At 34.0% G+C, this 25,186-nt stretch overlaps 1 protein-coding gene across 2 annotated transcripts; it reads right to left on the minus strand.

Moving 5' to 3' along the window:
* Positions 1-1,043: 1,043 nt before the first annotated feature.
* Positions 1,044-24,434, minus strand: tgfbr2a (transforming growth factor beta receptor 2a). Of its 2 annotated transcripts, XM_058753905.1 has the most exons (10): positions 24,136-24,434; positions 21,903-22,053; positions 18,520-18,731; positions 17,063-17,219; positions 15,563-15,753; positions 11,072-11,850; positions 9,443-9,584; positions 9,225-9,227; positions 3,340-3,461; positions 1,044-2,288 (listed from the first exon to the last, which is right to left on the minus strand). In XM_058753905.1, exons 1-10 carry the CDS (start codon positions 24,203-24,205, stop codon positions 2,112-2,114), a joined length of 2,004 nt encoding a protein of 667 aa, XP_058609888.1. In that variant the 5' UTR covers positions 24,206-24,434; the 3' UTR covers positions 1,044-2,111. The 2 variants fall into 2 exon arrangements, 1 of the variants encoding a protein (XP_058609888.1); XR_009267315.1 differs by lacking the exon at positions 9,225-9,227 and having other exon boundaries at positions 3,340-3,463; positions 24,136-24,433.
* Positions 24,435-25,186: the final 752 nt, after the last annotated feature.

A 25,186-nucleotide genomic window follows, 5' to 3' on the forward strand; every position in this document is an offset into this window, starting at 1 on the left:
TTGATATTTATGCAATAATTATTACAATTATGTTTGTTTCACTCTGAAGGTCATTGCACACTGAGTCGTGAGAATTTTCGCACGTTAAAAAATAAATACGACCTCATGTTGTGTCAATAATGTTTACACACTGCCTCCGAAAGTTTCGTCCGTCAATAAAAAAAACTTTTCTGCGTTTTCACATCCGTAGCTAGCATTTTGATAGAAAAGGAGGACAAATAGGGGAAAAAAAAAACGAAAAAACGCATACAAAAATTTCAGACTCACTGTGTAAGGCTCTTTAGTTTAGATTACCATCATTTCAAACATGTAATAATTCATATTTGTATGGTATTTTTTTATATTTTCATATTTTAGAAAAAAAAAATCACTATTTTATTCTCGTCCGAAACCCAGACTTTCAAACTTAAAATATGAAAAACCACCATAAAACAAATGAATTATTACATGTTTGAAACGATGGTGATCTAAAACCAAGAGTGAAACAAACAATTTTATCGTGTAAAAGTCTGGGTTTCAGACAAAAGTAAAACAATTGCTTTTTCCACCTAAAAGTCATTTGAAAAAGACAAAACAGTGAAAATCTGTGAGCTTCCTAACAAACACAAAATCTTATTTCGTATTTGTGTGATATTGACTCTCTCCAGCAGGAGGCAGTATGTGATTTAATCTGAACCTGAGCCTCAAATCATCCTCACAAAATCCGTGGTTTATTTAGATATTTTATTATATTGCTGGCATAAAAGCGCTTTAATATCAGAAGACCAGAAAGAAGGAAACAATCAGAAGAGTATATCTTTGATTGATTTAACCTCCTATGAATGTGCTTGTTGAACTCTGTGTGAAAAAATATTAAAAATTGATATGAAACAATGCCTGCAACTAATTTTACTTTTCCCCAACTTAAACGGATACACAATAAAACCAGAAAAATGAATTAAGAGACTAAATGGAGTTAAACTTGATTTCATGTTGTTTTAAAGCACCATATTCAGCTGCAGTGTTTTAGCTGTCCATAAAATAAAAAAAACATTCACAAACAATGATTTTATGATGTTTTATAAAGTTTTTAAACAAATATACACAATGATTATATATGCATATATGCAAAAGTGCTCATTTTCTCTGCTTTTATAACTGTTGCTTTCAGATGCTGAACCTGAATGTTGATATTTCATCTGCTGAAGGATCAGATCCTCATGAACCGATCATCAACATTGATCTGAATGAATCTCTGCTCTGTAAGGCACATGTGTAAAAGAAGTTTAGATTTTCACATTAATAAACAAACAGCTTCACCCGAGAGTCTCAAATACAGCGATTTCATATTTCATCTCTAGAATCCTGATCATCTTTGGCTCACAGTTCTCTTTGGTAATTTTTAGTGCTGTCAAACGATTAATCGCATCCAAAATAAAAGTTTTTGTTTACATAATACATATGTGTGTGTGTGTCCTGTGTATATTTATTATGTATATATAAATACACACACATACAGTATATATTTTGAAAATATTTACATTTATATACATTTATATTCTTATATATAAATATATTTAATATATAAACATAATTTTTTTCTTAAATATATACATGCATGTGTTTGTATTTATATATACACAAAATATACACAATATACACACACATTATGTAAACAAAAACATTTATTTTGGATGCGATTAATTGCAATTAATTGTTTGACAGCACTAGTTATTTTATATATTTTTCTTTAATAAACACTTAAATCAACTTTTCGCTCATAATCATCTTGTGGCTTTATAATACTGCAAGTTCACAAGGGTCTCTTGGATTTTCTTGGTGTGAGTTCACATGTCCCAGAATCCTTTGCATCAGTACTCTTGTTCATCTGTGTTTGACTGTTTCACGTCAGCGAAGCAGATTTTCCCTGAAGCTTATAATGATTGCTAAGGAGCGACTGGCATCATACACGCGCTCTGGATATGGAATATGAGTTCATAGCTAAATAAACATCACCTGTGCTGTACGCATGCGTGTGTTTGGCGTGCTTAGTTGATCCTGTAAAGTGCGAATGTCACATGTCTGTCTTAAACGGCCTTTATCAGCTGATTGGAAAGACGGGTGTCTGCGATTCAGATCTCCTTCTCATCGTTCCCAGAATCCTGTTCGCTCTTGGTGTCGGCGCTGACGGGCGAGATCACGGCGCTGCTGATTTCACCGAATCGCTCCACGACGCACTGCGCCGTCAGACGCGCCTCGGGGTCGTGATCCCAGCACTCCTCGATAGTGGAGCTCAGCAGATGAACGCCCTGAGAGAGAGAGACCGCATGATGATACGAGGAAGTTTAGAGAAAACAGTGCGAAAAAAAAAAATCTAAAAAAAATAAATAAATAAGATTAAACTAAATACATAAATACATGATTCAAATAAATAAATGAATTATTAAATAATAAAGATTTAAAAAATAAAATTATATTAAAATAAATACATAATTAAAACACAATAACAACAACAGACAACATAATAAAAAAGAGTTAAAACAGACTTAAATAATAAAAAGAAAAGTAAATAAAAATAAGATTAAATTAAATATATTAATCATTTAAATGAATGATTATAATAAATAAATAAATAAATAAAATAGATTTAAATAAATAATTAAAATAAATAAAAACAATAGGTTCACATAAATAACACTAATTATATTTAAATAATTAAATAGATTAATAAGTAAATACATCTACAAGTATAGTATAAAATGGAGTATAAAAATATTAAAACAAATAAAACGTTTGATTAAAATAAATAATGAAATCAATATCAAATAACAAAATCAACAATATAAATTTGATTAAAATAAATTCTTAAAATAAATGAAAATATATTCAAATAAATACAATTTTTCTCAAAAAATTAAATAGATTAACATTACATATACCAGCACAGTACTATAGTGAGTAGATACTTAAATATTATAGTTAAATGTTATAGTTTTTTATTTTAAATTAGATTTAATTTTTATATTTTTGCTTTCATGTTGATTTTAGTGAGTTTTGTCTATAGTTTAATTTTTTTCTTTAAGTTTAAAATAAAAACAAACTTCAAAACTAGATTAAATAAATTTAAGATTTTTATATGTCATTTCAGTTAACATTCATTTTATTTCAAGTAAAAAAGTTATGATTTTAGTTTTAGTTAACTCTAATAAACCTGCTGTAAATAAATAAAAAAGTTGAAATATGAGCAGCTTCAGCTCCATTATCATTACAGAAACACCAGAAGTATCTCGGGGTCTGTGACGGTTAAGAGGTGCTGGTTTAGTGAACGTCAGGCTCTGTGAGACTAGTTTAGGTAGTTACCGCGTGGTTAGTCCAGCTGGTCGGTATCTCGGGTCTCAGTCGGTCTCTGATGACGTCGTCCTTCATGCTCTCCACACACAGATGATCCTTCAGCTTCCCGAATGGAGGCTCGTATTCCGCACCTCTGCACACACACACACACACACACACACACACACACACACACACACACACACACACACACACACACACACACACACACACACACACACACACACACACACACACACACACACACACACACACACACACACACACACACACACACACACACACACACACACACACACACACACACACACACACACACACACACACACACACATCAGAATGAGTTTGACTGACAGCTCTGTGCGGAATCACCGGAGAACGGCATTGTGGGAAGTGCATCATCAAGGTTTTAACCACACTGTAAAAAATGATTGTGATTTTAACAGTAAAAAACTGTAAAATACCACAGTAATAACCTGTTAAATGATTAAGAGTAAGTTTCCTTACTATATACAGTGAATAACTGTAATAGATCTAACCTTTGTTTTCGAGAAAGTAGCCTCAGAGTCGACATTCATAGACTGTGTCTGAAACCACTCTCTACACCCTCATTCACTAGTCCTACATTACTGCACTATATAGTCCACTAGACAGAGTGATTGAGAACATATGAGTGAATTCAGACACTGATGAACACCTGCTGTTAAAAACACAATCACTGAAGGAAAGAACAAGAAACAAAACTACAACTGACATACAGCCACAGCCTTAAATGAAATCAACTGAAATAAAACAGCAGAGGATGATTAAACAACTCCACAAACAGCATCACCAGCTCCACTTATTACTAACCAGTTTGACTTCATTTCTGTCATATATCTACGAATTAACAGAGGTTTATATTTTATTTCAAATGTTTTGTTTTATCTCACCATTTTGGCGATCAGTGGTTGCTTTAGTTATGCTCTTGACCCTTGACTCTTTAAGATTAGTTTTACTTTGGCTGTTATGACTGTGTTTGTAGAGCACATTAGTTATGACAAGAAAAGCCAAGAGAGTTTGTAGTTTTGTTTAAGACTTAAAAGTGGTGATCATCTTCTAATGACCTGGATCACTGATCTCAGTTCGTGTCAAACAATGTGGGTGATTTGTAATTAATTTCATATTGGCTATAGTAGTAATATTACTCCATACGTTAAGCTGACAAATCATTATGAAAGAATTTAAACACCTTTTATGCACAAAACCTTCAGAGTTACAGCACCACCTAGAAACACACAGACATCAGGAATCAGCACATGAACCTCAACAATGGTGACTATTAATAATAAAACAATTCATGCTGCAAAGCATGCTGGGTGCCAGTACAAAACTCCCAGCATGCACTGCAGCATGAATAAATTATGCAGCTGAATGTTCTTAATATTTTCTTTATTTGCTTTTATTTTGGTGTTGTTTTTGTTGTTACTTTTCAGTAAACTGTTTTGTGATGTTCAGAGTTGAACCGTTTTTTAAATTTTTTAATATCGTTTTTGATAGTCACCAATTTTGAGATTCATACGCTGATTGTTGATGTCTGTGTGTGTTTAATTTCTGCCGTAGTTCAATATATTTATTTGTGCATATTCTGGTTAGAACTGTTTCACAACATTTGATTACTGTAGTAATTAATGGTGCATATCACATGTTTAACAAGAGACTTAACATGGGATAATCAGTGAATTAAACTACATCATGATGGTTTTGACATCAGTCTCCTATGATGATAGATTAATTTGGTGTTTTTGCTTTAAAAACTGTGCTTAATAAACACAGCTAATTAAAAGCAACCAAACAAAAACCAATGTTAAAGAGTCACGATTCAAGATCCCAACTAAAGCAACCACTGATCGCCAATATGGTGACTTCAAATGAAAGTACAACAACTAAAATCTCAATAAGAGCTTTTGTACACATGACAGAAATAAAGTAAAAGTGGTTAGTAATAAGAAGCTGGAGATGCTGTTTGTGGAGTTGTTTAATCATCCTCTTCTGAAATCTTGAGAGATTTCATGTTTTATTTCAGTTGATTTCATCTTGGCTTTAGCTGTAAGTTTTGTTTCTCTGCTCTTGTTTCTCGTTCCTTCAATGATTCTACTTGTTAACAGCAGGTGTTCATCAATAAACTCAATCCTAATTTAATTAGTCACTTAATTCTCTCATTAATTCATCACTGCTTCAGTGTTACTTCAACACTCTGTAGTGTGGACACATAGAAGTGCTCTTTAAAACTGAGGATTTTGCTGTGGGATTAAAGGGGTTAAATTTGTGAGATGACAAAACATTCTGTGGAACGTAATTTTAACAGAAATATACCGTAAATTTAATTTACGGAACAAACTGTAAAAAACAGTAGATTACTGGCAACCACAGCTGCCGGTATTTCACCATAAAATCAAGACAAAAAAACAGCAAAATACTGTAAAACCTAACAGTCAACTTCCTGTTGTGTTTCGTGGGTCACCATTGTGCTGGAGAGTAGAGCCTGTGCTTAAGTCAAGGACGGACAGAGAGACACTGATGTTATGCTTCATGTTGCTTTATTTAAAAGCAGTAACTGTGTAGTTACTGATGTAAAGAGAATCTCTTTATTAATTTTAATCACACATGTATGTGTGCTGCTGTTATTTGCAAGAGTTTTGAGTTGAATTGATGACTTTGCATAAATCAGTAAAATTTTCGTCATGGACATAAACAAAATAGTTCTCACTACTCTTATGCTCACGTTACATAAACATTATAAATATTAGTTTATAAACAAATGGCAGTTGGATAATTTAAGCGTAGTCGATTTCTGCAAATAAAATGACTTAACTGAAAGGTTTGTGTATTAACATTGTATCAGTTAATGAGATACGGTTTTTCACTGTAAATTTAAACAGTTCTGTAAATCCTAAAATGTTGCTACCGTCTTTTTCACGGTAAAATTCTGGCAACCACAGCTGCCGGTATTTTTTCGTAAATTTAACAGATTTTTTTTTACAGTGCAGCCATTCACAACAAGCGACACAAATCTGGCTGCTTTCTGCCACGAATACTCTTGAATCTGAAATAAAGACCCTTAAATAGCAACAACAACAACAATGCCATAGAGGAAGTGCATGGTGCAGGGACAGGAAGTGGGCTGTGTGACATGACACGTGTCACAGCTGAGTTCACGACAGCGATGCTTCCTGTTTTTGACACATACATTTCCTGGGAACTTCAGAACAGAGATTTAATGATGCTTTTCTACAATTACACACACACACAGTGGCGTGCACAGACCTCCGGACGGGCAGGGGCAAAATGGGGGGGGGGGGGGGTATGGGTTTGGTCCCCCTCAGCTAGGGGTGGGCGATATGGCAAAAATATTACGATTTAAAAAAAAAACAAATTTAAATATCACGATTCACAATATTATCACAATTCTTTGTCATGTTGGATTTTCTATTTTGCAAGCTGTCTGAGCAGTAACTAATTTCCCTATTATAAAGACAAAGCCTTTCAAGGTAACAAAATATAAAAAAGTATGGCGGATATTTAGGCCAAAGTGGGTGAAGATAAAAATCGTTGTCATTATTTTATCTTTGTTATTAAAAAATGAGAGCAAAGATACACATTACAAATACCCATAATATACAAATAAAATAAACAGTGTTTTATTTTCAGGTAGTCTACAATAGGTGTATTTAGCAGGAGCATTCAAGAAATTGAATGAACAAATATAAAAATAAAACACTATATGGATTGATTCCTATTAAAGCAACTGTATTAAAGTTTTTCAGTCAAGAGTAGTGAGTGATTTTTCTCTTTGTGTTTGGTGTTTTATTAACATTAAAGGAATAATTCACCCCAAAATTAAAATAGGCTAGTGTTTGATTTTTATACCTTCATTTACTCACTCAAAACCTGAACAAGTTTCTTCTGCTGAAAATAAATGCTATTTTGAAGAATGTGGAAAACCAAACGGTTGCTGGTCTACAGTGACTTCTATAGTATTTTTTTTTCTTTTCCTACTGTTAAAGTCAATGTGAACCAGCAACTGTTTGGTTACCCACATTCTTCAAAATATATTCTTTTGTGTTCAGCACAAGAAAGAAATTAATACAGGTTTGGGACAACATGTGAGTGAGTAAATAATGGCAGAATTACAATTTTAGGGTGAACTATCCCTTTAATTACAGTCGGCAGCATGTTCAGTACTGCCCCTTTAAGACCTGCACGCATCTAATATACAGGCACGCATGCGTTTCTCTCAGCTGTTTACCTTCATTTTAGACATAACCAACTGAGTCTATACATAAAACTTGTGTGTTTTTACAGTATTAGCACAAAACATAGCTTAGTTCAGTAATCAGGCGCTGTTTGACGGGCTTTTTAGAGCACGCGCTTTGGGTGAATGTGCTCAGAAAAGGCGCTCGTCAGAACAGCACACTGAATGAAACGAAGCAGATGCAGATGCAGATGCAGATAATGTACTTTTGGTGACTGCGAATAAGTGCAGTGTCCCGTGAGAGTAACTCTACCGCTGAGTTAACACTGATCTGAATGTATGTGGCGTTGTACAGTATACGTTACATAGAGACGGCGGCGCCAGAACGGCAGCTGATAGAATGTGTGCTGTGGCACGATACAACGATATTTCTTCAAAAAAGCAAATCGTGGAGACATTTTTATAGTCCACGATCAAAAATCGTCATATCGAACACCCCTAGCAGAATAGGGGCACCGGACCGCAAGGGCACTTTACCGTCGGACCTCAAAGGGGCAGGGGCTCGAGCCCCCCCCCTTGTGCACGCCACTGCACACACACACACACACACACACATATATATATATATATATATATAGTATTATTATATTTTTTTTCAAATAATCAATCAAATATATATAAATATTATAATATCTAAATGTTATAATATTGTATATAATATAAGTGTAATACAATTATGTACATATATAAATATATTTATAAAATCTAATATTTAATACATTTGTTAAATATAATATATTAATGATTTATACTATTTTTATATATATTTTATATATAATTAATACATATAAAATATTTTAACTACATCTTTTGGGTATTTATCTTTATTTTCAACAATACATTTTTAAATATTTTTATATTTCAATGAAACTGGGGAGGGGTGTCTATTTTTAAAGATTTAAAGATTATTTAAAGATTGTATACATATAAATGGTATTAAATGTAATAGTCAATATTTACATTTAATTTTTGGTGAAATTAACACTTAGAACAATCAATACTACATATGTTTTCTTTCTATCTATCCATCCATCCATCTATCCATCTAAACATTTTCTAACATATTTTATAATGAAATATTATATTTAATGCTGTATAATATAATTATGTAGACGGAATACTTCCAAGGCACTCATGTGGTAAGATAAAAAGCCTTTAATGTGCTGGGCTTAAATCATTACAAATAGTTAAAAGTAGATCTACGCGTTTCGAATATAATATAATATTTGTATTTTATATTTAATATATATAGTTAAACACAAATTGTTATTAAAAAATAACTACATCTTTTTGGGCATTTATCTTCATTTTTAATTATATATGTTTTACATATTTATATTTAAATCAGACTGGGTCTTTACACATCATTTCTACAACAAATTATGTTTGGAGATCGTGAAGAGGATCTGCTGTGTCTGTGGACTGGGATCAGGTGAGACGGACTCTCCTCTTTCTGTGTGTGTGTGTGAGCGTGAGCGAGTGTGTGTGTGTGTGTGTGTGTGTGTGTGCGCGCGTTTTTGTGAAACGTCAGGACATAGATGTGTATAATGACAAAGGTATCACACAGAGTGAGGTTTTTTTGGGGAAAGTTGAAATGCACAGTCTCCTGTAAGGGGTAGGTTTAGGTGTAGGGTTGGTGTAGGGCAATAGCACATACAGTAAGTACACTATAAAAACCATTACGCCTATGGGATGTCCTCACCTTTCACAAAAATGAACATGTGTGTGTGTGTGTGTGTGAGAGCGTGTGAGTGTGTGTGTGTGCGTGCGCGTGTGTGTGTAATATGGTGAGTGTAAGCACTGACAGACATTTCTTACCTCCGATAGCGTTGCATCTGGACGTGATTTCCCACAGAACCAGAGCCATGGAGTAAACGTCGGCCTGTTTGAAGGACTCGATGTTCTCCAGGTCCAGCCTGGACTCCAGCACCTCAGGGGCCATATATCTCGCCGTTCCCACCTGAGAAAGACCAGCAGAGCTTTTGTGAGCTCATATAATGAACTTAAACTCACATTATCTGACAGATTTAACTGGTGTTTAAGGCGATTACATTTTTAATATAAAACATACTACAGCCCTTTATTTTGAAATGCTTGTTTTCCTGCTAAATATCACTGTTATATCAGATGTTACACAGAATTTAAAAATAAATAAATAAATAAATAAATATTGTGCCTATATAATGCTTTCATTTTCATTTTCATAAGTGTTTGTTCTACACTTTCAGTTCAGCATTGCACCGTGCCGTTTCCTCTTTAAATACAATGCTTTTATCGTTCTATCATCATTATTTTTGAGCATGTAGTTCACACAGACGTCACTTTCTCTCTTAGAGTGTTTAATGTTATTTCATTATTTTTACACTTACATTGATCTCATCACACTCAATAACTCTGTTAACCAACTGTAAACCAAACTGTTAACGGACAAAAAAAAAAAAAAAAGGGATTCTTTTTTAACAAAAAACAAACAAACAAAAACTATGGCATGAAACAAACATTGTTAATAATGTATAAAATATGTGGTATCTGCTAATTATTATGATTTAACCATTTTAAAACATGAACATTTGGATAGAGAAATGAAATGGATCTGGTCGAAAGAATGATAGATAGAACGATAGACAGAGTGATAGACGGACAGATAGATAGATAGATAGATAGATAGATAGATAGATAGATAGATAGATAGATAGATAGATAGATAGATAGATAGATAGATAGATAGATAGATAGATAGATAGATAGACGGACAGATAGAGAGATAGATAGATACTAGTCATTTTTAAAACATGAACATTTTGAAAGGAAAATGCAATGAAACAGTAATATTAATTAAATAAATAAATGCATTTATTTATAAGAATAATATTAAAACAGTTACAGTAAAACAGTTTATAAAAGAACTAGATAGATAGATAGATAGATAGATAGATAGATAGATAGATAGATAGATAGATAGATAGATAGATAGATAGACAGACAGATAGATACAGATATTTGATTTTTAAGACAAACAGTTTGAAAGAAAAATGCAATGAAATAGTAATATTAAATAAATATGTAAATAAGTAAATGCATTTATTTATAAAAATATACTCAATATATCTAATATAATTTATTCATTTTATTAATATATTATTTATTACATATGATTATATCATTCATTACATATGATTAATTAATGTTTTATTCATAATTAATTATTATAATTAAATACTATATACTAATTAAAAATAGATTATTTTAAATATAGAATACTTATTCACACACACACATACATATATTTAAAATAAATTATTTAGTTTATAGTATTAGCATATAATTAAAATAATTAATTATTAATATAATACATATAAATAATATAATATATTAATAACTGATAGGATATGGAAGTTTCCTGAAAATGACCCAGGGTTTCAGTCAGTAATGATGCCACACTCTCACCTGTCCGCTGTTGGCCAGTTCTTCAGGAGACATGGAGTTATCGAGTCTCAGACTGAGACCGAAGTCACACAGGCAGCAGCTGAGGTCCGACTTCACCAGGACATTCACGCTCTTCAGGTCGCGGTGCACGATGGCCACTTTAGCGCGTCCGCATGACGTCTGGTCGGCATGGAGATGAGCCACACCCCTCGCCAGAGACCCACCCAATCGGCACAGCTCGTCCCAGCCAATCATGTGCTGCGTCAGGAACTCCTGCAGGTTCCCTCGCTCGTGATAGGCTGTTATCAGCCAATAGCATCGCTCGGCCTTCCGGTCCTCGGCAGTCAGAAAATGAAGCACGTTTTCGTGCCGAAGCTCGGCGTCGGAGAAAATCTCCCACTCGGTTTTCCACGAGGCGTACTCTTCGTAGGGAAATATTTTGACTGCTACCATCTGGAAGGATTCGTCTGTCGCTCCCTGCTTGAGTTTGGCTCTGTGGACTTCAGCGAAGCGGCCTTTCCCGACTATAACGTCCAGCTGGATGGGCAGCAGCTCGGTGTTGTGGTTTAGGCTGTTGGCGTTGGCCGAGCTGCTGTCGGATCGGTCGTCATCACTCATGATAATCGCACAGGTTTCACTGTCGATGCCTTTGGTTTTGGGCGCTTTGAGGTTCTGCTGGCGAAGCACGCGATAGCAGTACAAGGACGAGATGAGAACGACGACAGCGATCAATGCAGAAACCACACTGACCAACAGCACTGGCGGAAAATTGACCTTAACGCCTCCTGGAGGAGCTGACACTGCACAGAAACACCAGAGGAAAATTACTACCAGTTTACTCAAAACAGAACTATTAGAAACATTTCTGTTACCCAAAATAAAATATAAATATTAAATGAAAACTTATGAACTTGGCAACTAGCTGAAATTCACTTTTACTTGTTGTTTGAACATAAATGTTTGTTGGCAGTGTGTGTACACAACCACCCTATAATAATCAAAATCCACTCAGTGCTTTTTAAAATCCCGATAAATGATAACCCCTTTCTCAGATCAAGCCGTTCTCAGATTCTTGGCAGAGTGATGTAGTTCTGCACAGGCCCCTCCCACGATGGTTGAATGCTCATTAGCATTTAAAGGAGCATGCAACGAAATGGCTTGCTGTGAACAGAGCTGTTTTAAAATGGGTGTTGTTTACTACCATTGAGAAATTGTATCCAAAGTATGTTATAGACTTTTCATTAAGACCCTAAAGAATCATATCAACTTGTGGAAAATGGGCATCCGTTGACCCCTTTAAACTAAAGTACTTAAATTACCAACTTAAAATAAATAAATAAAAAAGGAACTAAAACTGAAATAAAAAATAAAAATTCAACCTAAATAGTAATATATAAACAGCCTAATGAAAACAACGAAAGCGCATAAAATTATGAAAAATTAAACTAATAAATAAAATGAAAACGTGTATGTGCAGTGCTGTGTTTCTCTCTGTCTTTGCTTTTCTTGTCACTTTCACTCTCTTAGATACTGGTCATTGTTCCTGTCACCGGTCACTCAACATCAGCAACTGACATCATCCATCCCTTTATCACCAATCCGAAAAGACCACCCCAGATAAAAGAGCACCAGATCACTCGCCAGCCCCCCATGCTGTTTGTTTCTTTTCATTGCTGCTATTCTGCCAAAACATCTTGTCTAACTCACGTGCACCCTTTTCTTTGTGTTGCTTGTGACCCTGGACCACAAAACCAGTCATAAGGGTCAGTTTCTTGAAATGGAGATTTATACATCAAATAAGCTGAAAGAATAAGCTTTCCATTGATGTATGGTTTGTTAGGATCGGACAATATTTGGCTGAGATACAACTATTTGAAAATCTGGAATCTGAGGGTGCAAAAAAAATCTAAATATTGACAAAATCTCCTTTAAAGTTGTCCAAATTAAGTTCTTATCAATGCATATCACTAATCAAAAATTAAGTTTATATATATTTACGGTAGGAAATTTACAAAATATCTTCATGGAACATGATCTTTGCTTAATATCATAATGATTATTGGCATAAAAGAAAAATCCATAATTTTGACCCACACAATGTATTTTTGACTGTTGCTCATACCCCAGCGACTTAAGACTGCTTTTGTGCTCCATGGTCACATTCAAATCAACTTATAAAATGAGGACAATAGAAGCAATCAAAACCAACAAAAGAGCAACGATATTCAAGTGCTATGACAAGTCAGGGTTAGACTAGCCCAGGTTTTTTTTTAAATAAATGAACAGATAGAATAGAACAAGAATAGGGAACACTAGTGTTAGAGGGACTTTTTAATTAAAAATAAAACAAGTCAAACGAATAGAAAAAGAATAGAGAAAGCTAGTGTTAGAAGGTCGTTTTTAAGGATGTACTGTCCATCTAAAATGTCATACATTTTTATTGCACACAGTACTGTAAAGATCTGTTGAAATCTTCATTTCCAATCTGATTGTCTGACTTGACACAACTTCCTGGAGTAATAGCACACAGGAAACAAAATAAAAGCTTTATGAGCACTTCTGAGAAAGTGCTAACTAATCACTAAACTAATCAAATTACTGCCATTAAACCTTTGAAACAGAGTCAGGATTTAGTTTGAGTTGCTTAGAAGCAACTAAACTAGATATTCACAAACAAAAATTAACATTCTGCTTAATTCTCAATATTATGCAATTGTATGGCATAGTCTGTGAATTCATGTGTTTGAGAATGCAGAAAGTGATACTATTCATCAGTCTTTTTTTTTTCTTTTTTCTGACACTTCACAACTTCTCAGAAAACTTATGTAAATGTAATTCAGAAACATTTAAATACTGGAAAACAAGACAAAAATACAGAGGCTGAACGTCACTTTGCAGTTTTTACATTTGAACAGACGGACATTTTCTGCACCAAAAGTTTCCTCTTAGAATCACATGATGCAGCTTCCTGTTTAATTCATCTAAAACTAGATTCTAGTCAGAAGCAGAAATAAACGTTAGTGGTCCTTTCCTTGCACAAAACTCCCTAATGATACACGTTACAGTAAACATAGTGATGTGCAACCAAACACAAACCGCACACGTGCACACGCAGACGCACAGAAATAACACACGGATATAAAAACAACATCTGCATGCGATGATCTATAGACACAGACAGGAAACCACACGTCTGAACGCTTCAGCAGCTCCACTGAGACATTATAGAAAACGGCTCGCAGTTTACCCCAAGAATGCTTTTAGACTGACCTACACACATTGTAACAGAGTCAAAACTGTGATATATGAGTCTTAATATTCTTATTCTGACCGAGAACTGCCCACTCAGACAGGAAGTGAACATCTGACTGATACATCACTGTTTAAAAGCTTAAAAGATTTTTTTATGTTTTTGAAAGAAGTCTCTTCTACTCACCAAGCCTGCATTTATTTAAATAAAAAATACAGTAAAAACACTGTAAAATTGTGAAATATTATTACAATTTGGACTAGCTGTTTTCTAAGTGAATATATTGTAAAATGTAATTTATTTCTGTGATGGACAGCTGAATTTTCAGCATCATTACGCCAGTCTTCAGAGTCACATGATCCTTCAGAAATCATTCTAATATGCTGATTTACTGCTCATGAAACATTTCTGATTATTATCAATGTTGAAGACAGTTGTGCTGCCCAATATTTTTATGGAAACTGTGATACATTTTTATTCTTCAGGATTAACAGATGTATAGAAAGTTCAGAAGAACAGCATTTATTTGAAATAGAAATCTTTTGTTACATTATAAATGTCTTTACTGGCACATTTGATCAATTTGATCAATAAAAGTTTTTTTTTTTTTTTTCTTCAAAAGACCACAAACTTTTACATTTCCTGGGCCTTTACATGAAGAATATGGTACAAACTTAAAAAAAAAAAAAAAGTTTATGTAAACATAGTTAGTCAGTGAAAGGAGGTGCTTGAGCTTCAGAAAATATTGACTGTCAATCTCGAGAGGGGAAACTAAACATAATATGAATTATTTTATGTTCTGTGTATTCAGGCAGATCCTGTTATATTTTTTATTAATATTTTGAATTATTATTAGATTTTCCATTTTAATTTTAATTTTAGTTTAAGTTTTAGTAATTTAGTATTTATTTATTTTTTTAATATGTACATATTTTTATATATATTTTTTAATTTCTATTTTAGTTATATTAGTGCATCAATTGAAACTAATATCTCTTATTAAACTCTTAATATAAATCTTATTATCAATGTTGAAAACAGGTGTGCTGCTTCATATTTTGGTGGAAACTGTGATGGATATTTATTTTCAGGATTCACAGATGAATAGAACATTCAAAAGAACAGCATTTATTAGAAATAGAAATCTATTGTAACATTATAAATGTCTTTACTGTCACTTTTGATTGATTTAATGCATCCTTGCTGAATAAAAGTATTAATTTCTTTCAAAAATAAGCTCCTCTCATTCACATCTCACTCACCGTCAGCGAAGATGAGCCGATCGTTGCACTCTTCCTCATTGCAGGAGCAGATGTAGAAATTGTCCTCCATCCCCTTCACCTGCTTCATCAGACAGACGGTGTTGTTGTAGTCCGTCAGATACTGACCGTGAAACGGGCGCGCAGGATTGTGACACACCGTCTCGATGATGGGGTTCCCTTTATTTCTCCTCCTGAAACACAACATGCACATTATGAGTTGATTTGCTTTTATTCAGTCAATCTGAGAAGACCAGAAGTGTGTCCTCTTTAAAAATCCACCAAATATTTACCACTTTAGAAGTTTTAGAAGGGATTTTCTGAAAGAAATTCATATTTTAATTCAACAAGGACACATTATATTGATCAAAAGTGACAGCAAAGACATTTATAAAGTTACAAACGATTTCTATTTCAACTAAATGCTGTTCTTTTGAACTTTCTATTCATCTGTGAATCCTGAAAAATAAAATGTATCACAGTTTCCATAAAAATATGAAGCAGCACAACTGTTTTCAACACTGATAATAATCAGAAATGTTTCTTGAGCAGCAAATCAGCATATTAGAATGATTTCTGAAGGATCACGTGACACTGAAGACTGCAGTATGATGCTGAAAATTCAGCTCCGCATCACAGAAATAAATTACATTTGAACATATATTCACTTAGAAAACAGCTATTTTAAATTCTATAATATTTCACTATTTTTACTGTATTTTTGATCAAATAAACGCAGCCTTGGTGAGCAGAAGAGACTACTTTCAAATACATTAAAAACTCCCAAACTGTTGAACAGCAGTAAATAATATGTTGTTCTGTAACATATGTTAGGAAATTGAGTTACTCCATATTTTCTTTTTGCATTATTATGGATTATAGGCTTGTATTCTAGCCAGAAGCAATAGTTTGAAGCAAATCTTAATGATGGATTTGTTCCTTTTCTCTTCTCAAGTCATTAACTGATGGACTGGAGTGGTGTGGATTATTGTGATGTTTTTATCAGCTGTTTGGACTCTCATTCTGACGGCACCCATTCACTGCAGAGCATCCATTGCTGAGACACTGATGCAATGCTACATTTCTCCAAATCTGATGAAGAAACAAACTCGCCAAGTGTTCATTTTCGGCTGAACTACTCCTTTAAACATTCACTCTGACTGTGTGTGTTTTCACTGTCAGAGTTTATCTCCGAACTGAACTGAACTATTTCCTGCGGGATTGTCTGGAAGTCAAGACAGGATTTCCTGTATCACAGTGAAGCCATTTCCTGATTAACACAGTCGTGGTCGACATACGGTCATTCACACTGAACAAACACAGAGAGTTGACATTGCGACTGATATCGGAAATACGAATGTCTAGACAGCAGTAATACTGAATGCAGAGCAAATGCAGATTCTGCTTCTAAACAGCGGTATTTGAGAATCAATGAGATTCAGATTTGCAGACTGAGTCTGTAAACAAAAACATAGATGTAGAACATAGAAAAGTGACACATACCAGGCGCTGACGCAGACCTCGTCGGGATTCTCGCAGATGGAGGAGAGGTTGCACAAGGATTCGCAGACGCCGGTAGCGTTACACGCCGTAGATTCAATATCACAGAACCTACATATCTGAGCGAGTCTGAACGCTCCATTAGTTTCTGATGTAGGCACTGCAAAAATACACACACAGAGAGAAACAGAGAAATATATACAGTATTAATAATATGTGACCCTGGACCACAAAACCAGTCATAAGTGTCAATTTTTCAAAATTGAGATTTCTTATAAATAAGCTTTCCATTGATGTAGGGTTTGTTAGGATCGGACAATATTTGGTTGAGATACAACTATCTGAAAATCTGGAATCTGAGGGTGCAAAAAAATCTAAATACTGAGAAAATCTCCTTTAAATTTGTCCAAATGAAGTTCTTAGCTATGCATATTATTGATTAAAAATTAAGTTTTGATATATTTATGGTAGGAAATTCACTAAATATCTTCATGGAACATGATCTTTACTAAATATCCTAATGATTTTTGGCATAAAAGAAAAATGGATAATAATGGATAAAAACCACTTAAGGCTGGTTTTGTGCTCCAGGGTCACATATCTGGATTCATTCATTCTGCCTGTTACAGTCATTTCAAAGGAAAAAAATTATTTACTCGTATTTAGCATTTTATTTTTTTTGTATTTTTATGTTTATTTCAACATTTACAAATACATGTTACATGAATACATGAAAAAACACACAAAAGAGTTGTATCGCAAGTTATTTTTTGTATTTTATATGCTGTGTAGTATTTGTATTATTTTTATTTTTAGTTTCTACATTATTTTATTTACATTCATTTTATTTATGCATTTTTATATTTTTTATAAATTATATATATTTTCATTACATATTGTATTTTACATTATATATTTTACATTTATCTTTAATTATATATATCAAAATAATTATATATTTATATTTACATATATCTGTGTGTGTGTGTGTGCGCATATCATTTCTAATATATATACAGTCAGTTCATGTTAGCTAATGCATTAGCTAATGTTGACAAATGAGTGTTCTCTCTTTAGAGGCAGTTCAGAGCGTTTGTAACCCAACTTTATATGACACTTGTTATAAGAAAAGTTTATCTTGACTGTCTTGCTTTATGTAAAACCAACACAATTACTACAGACACTTTATGAATCAATTTTACATTCATAACTAGAACAATATGAATGCAAATATGCCATTTTTCAGATTTAGCTCAATGCTGATGATATGTGAAATAAATTATGCACTGAAAACCAGACACACATCTGAAGGAGACCTCAAACAAACACTATGAAAACCACAAACACACACCTATTCAGTGCTGCTGATATGGCAAATAGTAGGAAACCACACACATACTCTCACGCACAAACAAACACACACACACACACGCACACACACACACCACAACTGCACTCACATTTAACGTTCTGGTCATCAGGTTTGTTCAGCAGCATGCGTTCGTTGCACTCTCGTCCCGTACAGGCGCACAGACGGAGGCTAGGAGCGTTCATGTTTCTGACCGACAGCACACAGTCCGAGCTGTTGTAGTTGTCCAGCATCACGCCGTTCAGCGGCTGTGTCGAGTCATGACACTTCGTCTCCACCGTCACAACTCCATTATTCCTCCACCTGAAAGACAGAAATAAAGTTCATGCAATCACTAGCATACTAATCATACTTATTCTGCACTGTGCATTATGTCTGCACAGTATGCCGCTTTTCTGCACGAGTCAATATCCTGATGCTCTACTACATTTGTCAAAATGTGCAGTATTATAACTTCTCACTTTAAATACTTTGGTGAGTTAATAAGTTCTGGTAATACCCGGTAACTACATGGGGTATGGTTAGATTTAGGGATAGGTTCAGGGTTAGTACCTTGTTATTACCTAGTTACTGTAATTACTGTAATAAGTACAAAGTATGTACATGAGGAACAGGACTGTAAAATAAAGTGCTACCAGAATATAGGTAACACTTTAGTGTCCAATTCCCACTATTAACTAGCTGGTTATTAGCATGAATATTACTGGGCTGTTTATTATTACTTAAAAAGCACATATTAATGTCTTATTTTGCAAGACCTTATTCTAAATCCTTAGTCCCACCCAATTCTTAAACTTAACAACTACTTTACTAAGTCTTAATAAGCAGTAATTAGGAGTATACTGAGGCAAAAGTTATAGTTAATATTGAAAATAAGACCCCAATCTAAAGTGTGATCAGAATAATTTATGTAGTTATCTATTATTTATTTGAAATAATGAAAAGAACCATTTCATGTCTATCCTTGTATCATTTACTCGTTGAGGCTGATGTAGGATTTAGAAAGTAATTAGTAATAAGTAATTAAATACTTTTTGGAAAGAGTAATTTGTACAGTAATTACACTGTTGAAGATGTAATTAGTAACTAGTAATGAACTTTTTTAGAGTAACTTACCCAACACTGATTGTAAGCTTATAGTAATGTAAAAGTGCTCTCTATTTTAGAGTATAAGCTGAGGTAGATTTTTATTCCTATAAAAATACATTTTAATTGTAATTTAATTTATTTAAAGAAAGAGCAACTTTTCCAGTAAATCACTGTTTAATTACAAAATAATTAAATTATGTTTAGTTTTCCCCCTTCTGTACCGAAATCATATCAAACCGTCACGTCAAAACCGAGGTACGTACCGAACCATCATATCTGTGTACCACTACACCCCTACTATATAGACATTTACAATATCCACCTTTTCCTTGCCGTAAATGTGTTACATTTGCCATTTGTAAATTCTATGGGTCTGGCTTCTGGTCTCATCTGTGTCCAGCTGTTTTTAGCTGTACGAAACAGTTAGTTTTGCTGCTTGATATTGAAAATTGGTGTGTCTTACCATATTATTTTAATGCATTATATTAATTATGAACACACTGGTTTGTAGTGCAAACAGTTTTATCGTTTACTGCACATTGTTATTCTATTCTCTTTATTTACCTACAGCGGCTAATGACCCGGAAGTCTCGCCCATAGACTTACTTCCACATTGAAGAAAAAGGTGGATACAAAAAAAATAAAAAAAATTAAAAATTAAATTACAAAAACACAAAATGATTATTATAATTTTTTTTTTTTTTCATTTAAATGAAAATTACAAATATAAAATGAATTTAATAATTAGTATCTCAATTATGCTAAAATATAAGATGACGCAGGCTACAGGTCTTGGGGCGGGGCCAGTGTGTTAACTGTGTTCAAATATTTATAAATGTCAAATATTTATATGTAAGATGATTAATGGATGCTACAGTGAATTATGAAATGTTCATCATTAAAATGTGCTTTCACTTTCACATTATTTAAAAACATAGTATCAAGTTAGCGGTGTATACTACTCTTTTAACAGTTGCGTAATGTGTCCAGTAAACAGTAGTTTAGTAATAGTAAGAGAAACAGTAAGTCAGTTATGTCCAGTCAGCTGATTTACACCAGTGTGTGTGTATTTTGGGTTGATGTTCCTGCTGCATGGAAAACACAACATGAGCTTATTTCACTTTCCATTTTCTAATAATCACAACAAACCAAATTACAAAACCCATAATGCAGCAGTGTACAGGTTAGTTTGCATCTATTACACATCTACAGCTATATCAAAGATGGTTTAGAAAAAGTGTTTTGTCATTTAACGTCACAGGAGAAACTTTTAAAGTTCTCTGGTTCTTTTTATCCAACTATATTCTGGTGCCTTAAAGAACCTTCGTGTATCTGCAAAGAACTTACTATGATGGATCATTCACCCAAAAAAAATTTAAATAAGGGAGAGTAAATGATCAATTTTTAGGTGCACTATAAGAATAATGAAAAAGGCTTCTTTGCTTCAAGACGCTCGCTTTATTGTCATTTGTTAAAGGAATAGCTCAGCCAAAAATGAAAATTAGCTGAAAATGTCCTCACCCTCAGGCCATCCAAGATGTAGAGGAGTTTGTTTCTTCAGAAGATTTGTAGAAATGCAGCATTGCATCACTTGCTCACCATTGGATCCTCCGCAGTGAATGGGTGCCGTCAGAACAAGAGTCCAAACAGCTGATAAAAACATCACAATAATCCACACCACTCCAGTCCATCAGTTAATGTCTTGAGAAGACAAAAGCTGCATGTTTGTAAGAAACAAATCCATCGTTAAGGCATTTTTAACTTCAAACCATTGCTTCAGGCTAAAATAATCCATAATAACACTTCCTCCAGTGAATAAGTCAATCTCCTGTTGTCTCTCACATCAAAATCCACGCATTAAGCATTCAAAGCTGTTTTGGACTGTTTTGGCTTGTAAACGGTGCTTGATCTGTGCAGATTTCTCTCCTGATTCAGACCAGATTACTTTTACACTGGAGGAAGCGTTATTATGGATTATGGACTTGTATTTTAGCCAGAAGCAACAGTTTAAAGTTAAAAACGTCTTAATAATGGATTTGTTTCTTACAATCACACAGCTTAATTACAAAGACATTAATTGATGGATTGGAGTGGTGTGGATTACTTGTGATGTTTTTATCATCTGTTTGGACTCTCATTCCGACGGCACCCATTCACTGCAGAGCATCCATTGGTGAAACAGTGATGCAATGCTACATTTCTACAAATCTGATAAAGAAACAAACTCATCTACATCTTGGATGGCCTGAGGGTGAGCACATTTTCAGCATATGTTCACTATAGGTGAACTACTTCTTTAAGCGAAGAATGCTGCATCACGACTGCGAGCGTGTTGGAACAGACCCCATTGCAGCTGCATGATTCATGCTCACGAGTGCATCATACCAGACGGCGGCGCAGACGTCATCTGGACTTGGGCAGACCTTTGATACACTGCAGTTGGCGATGCACTGACTCGACTTGCAGCTCGCCGGCTGAGGGTCACATGACTTACACACACTGTGTGGATTGGCTGTGTGAAGCAGAGCTGATGCACCTGAGAAACACAAACAGAGGCTAGATCAGAAGCGCATTGAGATACTGTTATAGCTTTCATTAATTTTAATTTTTATGTTTTTGTTTTTATTTTAATTTCAGTTAAAGCTTTAGTAATTTTATGTTTTGTCATTTTTATTTATTTTTTAAAATGTCTTCATAGTTTTTAATATTTTTTTTTTGTTTTGTTTTAGTTATTTTAGCAGATCAAGTTAAACTATATAAAAATGAGAAATAAAATAGTTGAAATATATTATATATATAATTTAATTTCAGTTAATGTTTTTATTTTAAGTAACTTTTTTTTTTTTTTTTTTTTTAATTAACTAACCTTGGATCAACCAAAGGTAATGTTCTTGTTTGTAGTTAGTTAGTGGATGATGTTTATAATTAATATGATTGGTCAAAAACTGACTTCATAAATCCGCTGAAAATCACCCAAAGACCAGCTGATTCACAGACATTCTGCAAACTGACGTTCGTTTAGACCCCTAACACGTGTTCATTAAAAAAAATAAAACATAAATAAAACATTTTCTAAAGCAACAAGCATCTCAGGATCTGATGACGTAATCGTCTCAACATTCAGCTGGACGTTGCTTCAGTATCTGCGTCTGCCAGGAAAATAAACACAAACACATGCTGCATCACTGTTAGCTGTGGTAAATGGACACGGAGCTTTGGGAAACATTATATCTGGATCTTCAGAATCTCTTAAATGCAACCGCAGGTTTATGTTGTTTCACGCTAAACTGCAGAAACATCTGTGTGGACGGATGCTGTGTTTTACTTTAGTGATGGACAGTGATGAAGATACAAGACAAAACGCCTGCAACCTCATTTAAGAAGAATTCATTTTTATTTAATCTAAATACATAAAACTCCAAAAGGTCTTTATCAATTTAATGCAACTTGTATTATGATCTAATTCATTATTAATTATTTACCAACGCATAAACCCACTGCAGTTCTTACATTAAGCTCAGTTTGGGAAACCCTGGTGTAATGTAATGTTTAAGGCACTTTATGATGTTAATATCACAAAATGGAATATATTTTCTTTTTTCTTTGCTTTTTTATATCAATACAGAACCTTTAATGGTACGTTTAAAATAAGTTGAGTAAAAAGAAATCTAAAAAGAAATCAATTAGAATGCATTACTTAACCAAGTAACCAAGATTCTTACTAACTAGTTTTCATAATGTAATTTGCATATCTATCTATCTATCTATCTATCTATCTATCTATCTATCTATCTGACATCATGATAAATATGGTAGCCATTCTGCAGACGCATTATCAGCTTGTATTAAAATTTGAAATGCTTTTATTTTTATATTTCCAGATTTTTTTTTTAGTTTTTTTTTTTTTATTATTATTGTGTAACATGTCTATAGCCTATTAATTATGTCTTCATTTTTATTTCATTTTTAGTTTTAGTTATTTTAGTAGGCTACATCAAGTTAAACTAAATGGAAAAAAAAAACCGTTTTATGTAATATTATAGGTTATATTTAGGCTATCTCAGTTATTATAATATCTGAAAATATTCAGATATTTTCAATTAAATCTTTTTTAAACGGTTTTACTTATAGTTAATTATAATATTTAATACTTTATCACGGTAACACCACACTAGTTAAACTGTGGTAAATATTTGAACGAGATCCCACCATAGTAATGCAATACAGATTTAGTAACAACTCAAAACACGATATTTGTAAAGCATATTTTACACGACTTTAGAATCATGACAAATGTCAGTACATTTAGTAAGTAAAAACAGAATGAACAAATTAGACAACAGGGACAGAATTGGAGAGTTTCAAATACACACGCGCGCGCGCAGACCCACACACGCGCGCGCACACACACACACACACACACGAGGAAACGTGTGTCAGGCTCGTGTTGTCTGACAGTTTCAAACACTGAAAGAGGAACTAATAATTAATCTATTTACACCCCATAAACACTGAGTTTGACGCGACGCAACTCGCTGATGCGCCCCCGTTCACTGATCTTACCGGCGTCAGAATCAGAGCGTCGCGTCGCAGTAACGAGACAGAACCGGAAACTCACCAGACACCAGATACACGAGAAGAACCGATCCAAAACCGACAGAACCGAAACGCTCCATTACATGCTCCATCGCGTCTGACCCCGGATCGATGCTCTTATATCGGCTCGAGCCTCATTCTCCTCCCTCATCTGAGAGGAAACGCGGAGATGGACGTGAGTCACAAACTCGACAGGAAATGTTCATGAAGAACGCGCTCTGAGGGAGGAGGAAGCGCCTCTTTTCCTGCTTTACTTTCTCAAAACCGCTACTGCGTCTGTGTCAATACATAGACTACTGCGCTCACTCACTTGACAACAACTTAGCGCAGATCTGAAGCTGGTGAGCACCAGACTGCATTACTGGGCATCATACTCAAAACCTAGTGAGTTCCCTACATAGATGACATTCTGAGGCATTTCAAGTGAGTTTCCTAAACAACGTCTGTATCATTTTCTCAAAACCTAGATAAGTTGCCTACATAAACAACATTTCTGGGTGTCAGTCTCAAAACCAAGTGTGTTGCCTACGGTACATACATATATAACATAGGTGATAGTCTTAAAACCAATTAATTTCCTATAGACAGCATTTTTAGTCTTAAAACCTGGAGAGTTGTCTATATAGAAAGCATTTCTGAACATAGAATCAAGACGTTGCCTACATTTCGTTCAGGTGTCAGTCTCAAAACTTGTGAGTTTCCTACATAAACAACATTTCTGAGCATTATAGTCTTATGACTCAGTGAGAAGCCTTCAGTAGATTGCATTTTTGGCATCATGGTCTCAAAACTTTTACGTCATTAAAACTTAGTGAGTTTCCTACAGACACAGCATTGCTGGGAAATCTTAGTTTCTAAACTCACATTTTAGGCACCATAATCTTAAACTTTTTTTTTTTTTTAATTTTGAAAATTTTATTTTCAACAAATCAATTACTGCCATCAGGGAATTGTTATATAGTGTTGTTGTTGTTGTTTCCCCACATACAGGTGCTGGTCATATAATTAGAATATCATCAAAAAGTTGATTTATTTCACTAATTCCATTCAAAAAGTGAAACTTGTATATTATA

Source organism: Onychostoma macrolepis, chromosome 19, assembly GCF_012432095.1.
Source record: "Onychostoma macrolepis isolate SWU-2019 chromosome 19, ASM1243209v1, whole genome shotgun sequence".
Classification (NCBI taxonomy): domain Eukaryota; kingdom Metazoa; phylum Chordata; class Actinopteri; order Cypriniformes; family Cyprinidae; genus Onychostoma; species Onychostoma macrolepis.